Source organism: Gavialis gangeticus, unplaced genomic scaffold, assembly GCF_001723915.1.
Source record: "Gavialis gangeticus isolate Ggan-Ray unplaced genomic scaffold, GavGan_comp1, whole genome shotgun sequence".
NCBI classification, from domain to species: Eukaryota; Metazoa; Chordata; order Crocodylia; family Gavialidae; genus Gavialis; species Gavialis gangeticus.
The window spans coordinates 4966223-4975942 of NW_017728991.1; the positions used below are offsets into that span (position 1 = coordinate 4966223).

General features: G+C 48.6%; 2 protein-coding genes across 7 annotated transcripts in view; one reads left to right on the forward strand and one right to left on the reverse strand.

Moving 5' to 3' along the window:
- Positions 1 to 6920, forward strand: part of WIPI1 (WD repeat domain, phosphoinositide interacting 1) — a 41419-nt gene extending 34499 nt beyond the window's left edge. Inside the window, exons 10-12 of one of the 3 annotated variants that reach the window (XR_002097072.1) lie at positions 1647 to 1747; positions 5465 to 5609; positions 6402 to 6920. Coding sequence is in view for 2 of the 3 variants with exons in the window: in XM_019516428.1 (XP_019371973.1) it covers positions 1647 to 1747; positions 6402 to 6449 (149 nt within the window). In the remaining variant the exon portion in view is untranslated. Of the gene's footprint in view, positions 1 to 1646; positions 1748 to 5464 lie in introns of all 3 variants that reach the window. The other 2 variants (XM_019516428.1, XM_019516415.1) reach the window with 2 other exon arrangements.
- Positions 1677 to 9720, reverse strand: part of ARSG (arylsulfatase G) — an 85999-nt gene continuing 77955 nt past the window's right edge. For 3 of the 4 annotated variants that reach the window (XM_019516372.1, XM_019516354.1, XM_019516379.1), the window contains 2 exons: positions 7910 to 8236; positions 3104 to 3511 (listed from right to left, as the gene is read on the reverse strand). In XM_019516372.1, the coding sequence (XP_019371917.1) occupies positions 7914 to 8236 (323 nt within the window). In that variant the 3' untranslated portion in view covers positions 3104 to 3511; positions 7910 to 7913. Of the gene's footprint in view, positions 1765 to 3103; positions 3512 to 7909; positions 8237 to 9720 lie in introns of those variants that run through there. The other variant, XM_019516363.1, reaches the window with a different exon arrangement.

A 9720-nucleotide genomic window follows, 5' to 3' on the forward strand; every position in this document is an offset into this window, starting at 1 on the left:
CTGAATCTGGCTCAGGAGAGTTGTGAGTTTAGATATTAATAACAACCGAACACGTTGCAGCACTGAAGTGCGTTTTGGAGAGCTCCCACTCACAGAAGTACTCGGTAAAGGCTTAGTGGTGCTCCTGTTCACCCTGCTCCTTTGTAGCAGGGAGTCCTAGGGCAGGACCCAGGGCTGTAAGTCCAGGTGTCCCTGCCTTTCCTTCTTGCTAACAGCCACCACACCCCGCGGCAGACTATCCTCGCTCCAAGCTTCTGCTCCCTAGCATCGATCTCAAGGTTTGCCCTCACATGCAGCTGGTTTCCAGTATCTGGGATCTGTTGTACATGCCCAAGCACACTGAAAGGAGTAAATAATTTACACGTCAAGGGCAAAATACTTCCGTTTCTGAAGAGTCCGGGCCACTGAATGTTGCCTTTCGTGAGCAAACCGATTACAACTGGTTACTGCAAAGTAGCACTTTGTTTTCCTACTTCACTGGGGTTCCCCGGGGATCAATTAGCTCATGCTTATTTAACCTTCTGGAATCCAAATGATACAATGCTTTGACAATATGAATCACTATCAGTGCTAAGCATGCTTAATAATGATCATGACCATGCTACATCTCCACTGGAAACAGCACTAAGTACATCATTGCTTGCATTACAGTGTTAGACAGCAGGTCGTAAGACTTGATTGAAACTGTAGCTATAAGAAACATCAGATCTCCATGTTCCTGTGCCACAATCACAAGAGCCTGCTGAACCCACTGTGCCTTTTGGTACAGTAGCAAGCTCCAAACAAACACGTAATACTCCTCAGTCTTAGGGCTTGCAGACTCCAGCAGGTCTAACATGCAGACAAGGGCTTGCTCTGGGGTGACTACAACCAGAGCAAGCCCTCATCCTGCTGGATATTTTACCTAGTGTGACTGGAAATACTCCAAGTAAACCTGAGGCTTCCTTTGTGCTTTTAATTATGGGTAAGTCAGCCATGCCCAAGCCTGTACTTGGGCGCAACGTGTGTGACCCACCTGTGCTTGAACAGATCAGAAACAGATGCCCTGCCAAGGTACTTCTGCAGGAATCAGTGTCTTGTTAGAGAAATCCCTCAGGAGCAGCTCCTCGCCAGAAGCCACAAGAGCGTTTTAAAGGAGATCACTTGGTCACGGGGATATTAAGCAAAGAAATTAAAAGAGTAATGTGAAATAGTATGTAGCATTAATAGGATTTCAGCTTGTAACTGCAAGCAGGTGATCATTTCTCAAAGCATTAATTGGCACAGTGCAATACCTGCCCCTCTATTAATGCAGATCTCTTGTAAGCTGCTTTCCCGCTTGCATCCCATAGAAAGGAGCACTGCTGCTTTCTGTGCTTCCAGCCCTTCTTCGCTCTTCTGCTAAAGCTAAGTAGCCATTAAAATAACTGCATCAAATTAGCAAGGCCCTCTGTAGTGGGAAGCAGCAGGCTAGTGCTGCCAAAGCGAGTACATTAATCCATTCCCTAGCCTACAATGTTGGCTAAGATGCTTTCCCCTATTGCCACTTCTGTTCTGCCAAGCAGATGGGCAATCCAGCTCTGTGCTAATGCGGTGAATGCTGCCTGCCCAGTTCTAGCCTCCTTTGATTCCTCTGTCCCGAGTGTTTTGCCTCTCTGTCTTTGCAGGTTACTCAGAAGACGGGGGTGCCCTGAGAGGAGAGGTTATCCCAGAGCATGAGTTTGCAACAGGACCCGTGTGCCTTGATGATGAGAATGAGTTCCCTCCTGTGAGCATTAGAAGTCTCTAAAACAGCAATACAGCTGAGAAGAAAGTATTAACCTCTTACAGCAGAGATGTGTTTCTTCTCTCCCTGTTCTGCCCTAGTCTCTTATTATCACTAATTCTGTATGAGGACACTGCCGGGAAATTTCTACCCTCACAGCTGAGGCGAGATGGAGGAGAGGCCTGCAAGATTTAATGCTAATTAGAGATGGGCTCAAACACCCCCCCCCAAATCTGCACGCCTGCGGACCTGGGAAAAGGTCTGAACTGGGCGTATCTCTAATAGTGAGAGAGAGCAGAAGCTTTTATTGCAACCATAGAAAAGGGTTTTTAAAAGGAAATAAATCCTGCAGGATTTTTCAGCCCACTGGGGTACAGCACTTACAAGTCATCAGGGCAAATATGAAACTGCTGATCCATCCTTTAATTTCCAAACAGAGTGAAATGCAAAATGTTCCCCCCCATCCCAGCATAAGCAGTGAAAACCATACCACAATCGGCAATTTCTAGTATTTTAACAGGGCATTAGTCACTGGGCAGCAACATCTTGGCTTTTTAAAACTGACTGTGCGCCTGGCCATGTCTTTCCAATCCTTATCCAAGTATTTTACTATGTTATGCATTTATTGTTTTAGTGGGCATCTAGATATTGGTTACCTCTGATGATTGTTGAGAGTAGTTAGTAGCATCTTGGTAATCATAACACGTTAATACAGCAGAGCATTTTGAGTAGAGCAACTTGCTGAGGCATTTGAGAACAGGCAACGCTTGAGTTTTTCCACCCGTCCTACGACAGGAGCTTTGCCAGGGTGAGGAGGGAGTAGAAATCACACAAAGGTCTCAGAACTGGGCCCCCAACCTGCGGCTGAAGCTTTCAGATCTGTGTAGGGGATTAAGGATACTGACCTCCTTTGTAAAGCACTTTGAAATCAGGTCTACATGAGACCTGACTAGCCAGCATCCCCATTAAACTCTGCTGCAATTCAGAGCTCGCAGTGCTCTCATCCTGCACAATATACTTTCCTGGTGTTGTCTGTGCTGTGCTTGACTCCAAACCTGGAATGAACATTTTCTCCAGTTGTTTCTCCTACCCCTCTGGGCACCTAATCAGGGTACTTAATTTTGCAATTTGCAGGGGTAGAAAGTACCTCTCTGCTGAGGTTTAGTCCCTGGGGGTAGTAAAATGAATGTCCTCTTGAGAGGGAGCAAGGTCCAGGAGGAATTGCTGTGCTTGTTTCCAAGGAGCCTGTCCTTGAAGGCATGGTCTAGGGACAAGCATGTGCCAACAAGCAGGAGCTGAGCTAGGCTCGAGTGAGTCTGCATGCTGTGAGCAGATTGAACAGAAGCAGCCCGATCCCCCCGCTGTACAACAGCAGGCTCTTTATGTAATGAACTTTGATCTGTCAGAGCCTGGTGCTGTAATTAACTCAAGGGAACAATTTATACGTGTGACTCAGGAAGAGGGAGGGGACTTTCCAAAAATATTCCTTAGTGGAGAGACAGAGCAGTAGGAGCTCAGATACAGCATCTGTCGCTGGGCCTGTGCTTCGCCTGCTATGAGCTGAAAGTCGACCCTGTGGCCAATTCACTTGCTAGCTTGGGAGCTCACTCGGGCCATGCTAGCTGGGCAGAGGTGGTCAGAGCAATTCTGACAAATGCCTTTTTACTGAGACATGCTGCTTTGTTGAAGCCACTGCATTTCACTTTCCACAAAATATTCCAAGGAGAGATTCCTGGGGTCCAAGGTGGCCTCCCTTGTCACCTCCGACTAGAAAGAGAGAGAAGAGAGAAGCAAATTGACAAAGAGGTTTGGGCACAATCCCAGTTCAGGGCAGCAGGGGGGAGGTTTGGTCCTGTCTGAGGTCCAACAAAAAGTTTCCCAAACCTCTCAAGTTGTCACAAGCAGAGCAGCTGTCCCTCCCTCCAGCTCTACTCGTTGGCTTATGCTGCGACAGGCCCTTGTGGAAAGAGCAACACGCAATAGTCCTTTCCTGCAGTTCTTGTTTTAAAATGCTTTGCCTTCTCCTGCCCTTGGTCACTGGTGAACTAAACACAAGCGAGCAAGGCTTCAGAGAGATCTTGGGCCGGATTCAAAATCTATTGCTAGCTATAGAAGGAGGCCGCTTAATTTGAAAAGGGAAGGCCAGACCTGAGATCTCAAAGAGAAAAGATGAACCGCCCAAGTGGCATGATTTAAAAACAGACTTGAATGAAAAGTTGTTTGGATGTTGTTATTCACGATACCAACTGCTGTGTGCTGTGGAAAGTGTAGCGACAAGGAAGACAAGATCAATCGCTTGCGTTGCTTGTGGCGAGAGGAATAGTTTGGATTCCAGGAGGTCCCCCAGGAACTGCTGTTTGTTTTGTGTGGCAGGCGCTCGGATGCGACAGTCCGGGGCAACAGTGCAAACCCAGTGAAAGACATCGTAGTTTTGGTCCCCTTCAGAAAGCTGACTTGGTGGGAGGGCTTAGCAGTGCATAGGATTATACAGCTCCCTTCTCACTAATAAGAAATCCTTGTAGGGAGAAGCAAGCCCACTTCTGCTTAGTGAGCACACAGTTCTGGTTTTAAATGCCGCTCTATAGGGCACGACTGCAGGGATAGCATTCATACCTCAGTTCAGTTGGATTTTTGTTAAGCATCAAGAGCCAAAGAATCTCATTCAGGAGCATTATGTGGAGCCTAAAAGCAGGAGAGATCTTTATTGTTCTTACTCCTAGCTGGCAACTGCATGGCAGGCCAGTATTAGGAGCCAATGGCTGGTGCTTGAAATGCAAAAGTAGCTCTTGAAATGGCTTCTATGCTCGGTGCCCTTTGTTTGGGTACCTCAAAAGGGCAGGCAGCTGAAGGACACTGCTGCCACTACAGACACACAGCACCCACTGACAATACGAGTATCAATGAGAAAATGGGTCCTGAAGACTGGACAGTTTACCCATACCTTCCTTAGGTTGCAGACTGGATTGCTGAGTGGCCAGTTGATTCTTGCAGCTTGAGCAGAGGTACCCTCACACTGCAGTATATAACCTAGTGTTCCTGTTTGGCCAGATGGGAAATTTTGTTTAGGCAGCCCATTGAAGTGGTTGTTCTGTTATGTGCCAGCTTTCTTTACTAACTTTGTATTGCACTCAGCATACATTAGCTGCAGGATTAGAAGAATGCTCATTGCATCCAGCATGCCATACTTAGCGGATGGTCTAATCGTGATGATCAGAGAGTTAACAAGCCTGGCTTTGCACAAAGCAGCTTAGTCCCTAAGGCAGGCTAAAGGTGACATTGTGACCTCGTTACACAGCCAAGGTCCTACAACAAGCACAGGTAAGAGCTTTGCACTAGATATGCTTGCAGCAACATGGCTGCCTGTCCAGCAGCAGGTGTCCACGTGGCACAAAACTGAACAGGGCTTTCCCATAGCTTTGCAAAGGTGGACAGAAAAGCTTCCCAAAGATCAGTACTAAAAGTTTCATTTCCCGCACAGACCAAATTCTTAGCATGCCCAAGGTGACACTGTCAGCATGCCCAAGGGGGAACTACTTGGGGTACATATTGCCAACATTTGCCTGCTCATTTCCAATGTCTTCCTCATGCTGTTTGTATCATCGTCACTTGGCTACATAGACATTTGACACTCAGATGAATTTTTAGCTGTTTCTTTAGAGTCATCTCTTAAGATAACGAAGAGTCAAAGCGCCTCTGTGGAACTCTGTTGTCTATTAACAGTGCTCCAGGATGCTTCACCGAGGGCAGCCTTAGTGGAAGTATAGCTATCATTTGCTTCCTTAAGGCAACTCCTGAGTCAGTGGCTTGGAAGGGAGTTTGGCCTGATTAAGCCTTGCAGGCAGAAGGACACCCACAACACACCCAGGTATGATGACTGTAGCTTGATCAGCTTGGTGATGGTTAATCCAGTGCCGCTGCACACAAAGATTTGGTCATTTGTGTTTCTGAAAGTCCTTAAGCCATGGCCCCCAGTTCAGCTACCAGCCTCCTGAGAGCAAAATCTCTTGGGGAAAATGTCTGAGAAAAATACACCACTGTAAGAGAGTACTGAATGCATCTCCATCAGGACAAAAACCTGCCTGGGGATGGCAGGCCCCACTGGAGACCTGTGAATGAACGTGGCCATTTGTGTTTGGTGGGGAGGCTGAACCCTTCTGGGCGCAGGGCGGGTGGGAAAGTCCGAGCACCGCAGCTCTGCCAAGGTACTTTCCAGGACAGGGTGCAGATAGCCACCAAATATCTCCACTGCTTTGCTGTGGCTTGTGCTGGGCTAGCTGGTATGAAGTTGCTGTTGAAAGTTCTTGCTCTTGTGTATCTCATGGCTGTGTGCGGAGGAAGTGGTGATACTAGTTGCAGGGGTTAAGAGCTGAAATATTACGATCAAGCTTGGTCTACTTCTCTTGTGTCCTGGATGAGGCGCTGGCTGGATCAAGGCTCTGTGCATCACCCAGCCAGATTGTTCCTGTTCTCACTGCTGTAAATGTAGGGCAAAAAAATAAATGACCTACAACTCCCCCCACCTCCCTCGGGACAGAAGGTCAAGCACTGCATGGTGCCTTCCCTCCTCTCCCCTGCAAGCACAGTATTGATTTGAACACACCCTGCTTAACAGCCTGTTGCTGCGGAAAGTAAGGCAGTTCTGTTTTGATTTTGGTAGATAAACTTGTGCCGTGGAAGTCTGTCGGGCAAAGTGAAGAGGTCATGATGAGAAGCACGCGGCAGCATTCGGGACAGCGCTGGGAGGTGGTTTGGAAAAGCCAGGAATGTGGAAGAACGCATTTGTGAGTGCCCCCGGGGGGAACGGTCCGAACTGCTCTGTTCCCTTTACTACGGTCTGATCAAGTGATTATTACCTGCCCCTGCTGGCCCTTTGTGTGGAGTGGTATATGGGTGTGGTATAAACGTACTGTATGCACATTGCTATATTTAACAAATGATATATTAGAACCACAGTGTAAATGCTAACTTAACTAGATTTCTATGTAACCTGAATTTTATATATATGGATTTCCTCTTTTCTAATTTAAGCTGTTTCATGTGTATAAATGTACCAATAGGAAAGTCTATTAAACTACATCTTTGTACAGTACCCATGCAAAATGTTTTTGCAGTGGTATTGGGAAAGTCACAACTTATTCCATTTGAATAAGTAATAAAGTTGTCATGTGTCAGCTGCTCCCTGAGTTCTTGCTGTTCTTTGCAGGGCCCTAAAGATGTCAGTCTTGATTTAGTTTTATTAACAGAACCACAGCTAGTCTTGGTTTTCGGTGTGCAAACAGCTTCCCACTTGCCTCTGCCGGGCCTAGATCTGTTGTTTTCTAAGTGAAGGACGTTACCTAGCGGGAAGTGAGACTCAAGGCTGCCGCCGCCTCTGAACTGGCTTACAAACCCTACACAGCCCCTGTGAACCGCAGCGCAGTGGTCTGGGAGGTGTGATGCTGGCTGCTTGTTGCAACTGAGACGCCAGTCTGCTGTAGCCTTAGACAGGTCACTTAGATGACCAAGTTCCACCCAAGGTTGTTTTTTGTTTGGATCGTCCCTCAAGCCAACAGCTGGTGTATAAAAGCCCTGCTGAGCTGCCACCTAACCCTGGCAATGCTTGAACTCTACAGACATCTTGGGGTTTTTTGCTTTTTAAAAGTTCCTCTGCCTTTGCCCAGAATTGTCACAGTCTGAGCAGCAAAGTGCTTCGCTCACCCTGAGCCTGATCACAGTTCAGGCACTAGGTGTTTCTCTGCCCAAGTCCCCAAAGAGCGCAGCCTGGCAGTGTTTTCAAAGGATGCCTGGTGCCCACGACCAAGCTGGGGCTCCCTACAACAGTCCAGTGTGACTGCCATTTCCCTGGGTGGAGCTGGAGGAGAGGCCCACCTTTCATTTTGATGAAATAGCCCAATGGTTAAAAGTCCCATGGGGGTGGTGGGAGACCTGGGTCAATCCCACTGTAGCCTCAGGGAGTCCACACCCACATCTCTCACAGGAGTTTCCTAATCAACATGCCTGCAGTTGTTGGGGAGAGGGGGAATCCTCATGCTCACCTTCCCAGAGACGCACACATGGCAGAAAAATCCATGATCAATGCCACCCCTTCCCTGCAACACTAACCCCTGGAGGCAACATCAGCCAATCTACTAGCCCCATAATAAAAGGGACAGATTGAACTAATACCTGATTAAGCCTGAGAGTGTGTTGACTGCGTAGTCCCACTGTGGTCTGGGTTGCGGCAAGGTTGGCATCGGCAGACTACGTGCTGTGGATTGCAGCAGGGCGTTGCAGCTGGGTTGCGGGAGTAATCGGCGGTAGACACGTTGTCTGTTGCAATGTCCTGCAGGATGTTGGCGAAAGCCCTGGTTACTGCAGGAAACATGGCCTGGTACTCGCTGGACTTCGTATCCAAAGGCTCCTGCTCCTGGGCATCACGCTCCAGATTAAATATGAGTGGTGGGTCATGATGCTCCTCCAGCCCAATGCTCCCATCACAAGCTTTTGCTCCCCCTGAAACAGAACCACAACAATGTGTTCCAGGGGCCGAGGGACCCTGCTGCAGGGTCATTCCTCGCCAGCTGTGCTAGACTTGTAAGGGGATGTCGCAAGTAGCAGGTAGCTCTCCAAGGAAGGGTCCTAGATGAGACAGAACTACAGCAAACAAGCTGATCAGAGGCAAGGAACTAAGTAGGACACACCTCTCATCCCTAGCCCAGTTCCCACACTGCTGGGCTTTGTGTAACCAGCTGGAAGCAGAAAGCAAGCCCCTTTTCATGTGGAGCTAGGCTAGGAAACGCAGACGTTTCCTAGGGTACAGCTGCACCATGGGAGAAGCTGCCATAAGAGCCTCTCCAGCTCACTGGGGATGGTGCTAGCACAAGCAATGCATGAAGTGCAGGCCAGAGACTTGCTCCACAATTTAGCAAAGGCCTTGCCTGAAAGCCTTCAGTAAGTACAGCTCTGAAACTCTGCTGGGTCAGAAACCCCAGCTGGGTTTCAAATCCTTCAATGTGGTGGCCTTAGGGTTTGCAGGGGAGGACCCCAGGATGATGTGGTGGTGAAACGATGGTTTTGGAAAGCTCTACACACAAGGAAAACATAGCAAGGTGTCCTGGGGTGCTGGAGTCTGAGTTGCTGTAAAAGGGGAGAGCAAAACAAAAAGGGAAAATACAAGGTACACCAGAATAGCCACAAAGCTGCTCAGGTTAAACATCAATGTGGGGAGGCCAGATGCTGGCACTGACTGGTGAAGCTGACACCCACCAAGTGCTGTGGATGGAGGTAGGCCCAGTAGATCTGAGGCCGAGTGAGGGACTGACTTTGGTCAGCCACCCTCTGAGGGTAAATGGATGTGAGCTCTTCCACAAAGCACCGAGGGAAAAAGCACTCCCGAGACTGCTGGGGTTTCTCATCAAGAGCCTTCATCTCCACCTATTTTTTAAATGCCTCTGGCTGTCCCCTTCCCATAGCTTTGTTTCCAGACATCACCAGTTCCCAGTGGAACTGGTGATGTCTGGAACAGTGACCAGTGGAGCAATGGCACCAGCAATAGCACTGTGGCAAAAAGTCAGCAGGATACTCAAGCGCCTATCTGCCTTTGAGCACGTCTGTCGAAGTCACGGGTCTGCGTGTCTTGCTGAGTCTGAGCAGGAGCTGCCTGTGCTCTGTGAGGTGTCTGCAGCCCTGAAGCCTGCATCCTACCTTTACTGCAAACCTGTTTCAAAGGCCACCTTTGCAGTGCACAGCTTATCTCCTTTGCTCAGCCATCAGCAAATGCAGGAGAGATGCTCCTGGGAGGGGGCAGCTCATTGATAGTTTCACAGTTAGTAGGGTCGAAAGGGACCTGAGCAGATCATCAAGTCTGACCCCCTGCCATGGCAGGAAAGAGTACTGGGGTCAAACGACCCCAGCAAGGTGACTGTCTAGCCTTGTCTTAAAGACCCCCAGGGTAGGAGCCAGCACCACTTCTCTTGGAAGTTGGTTCCAGATCCTAG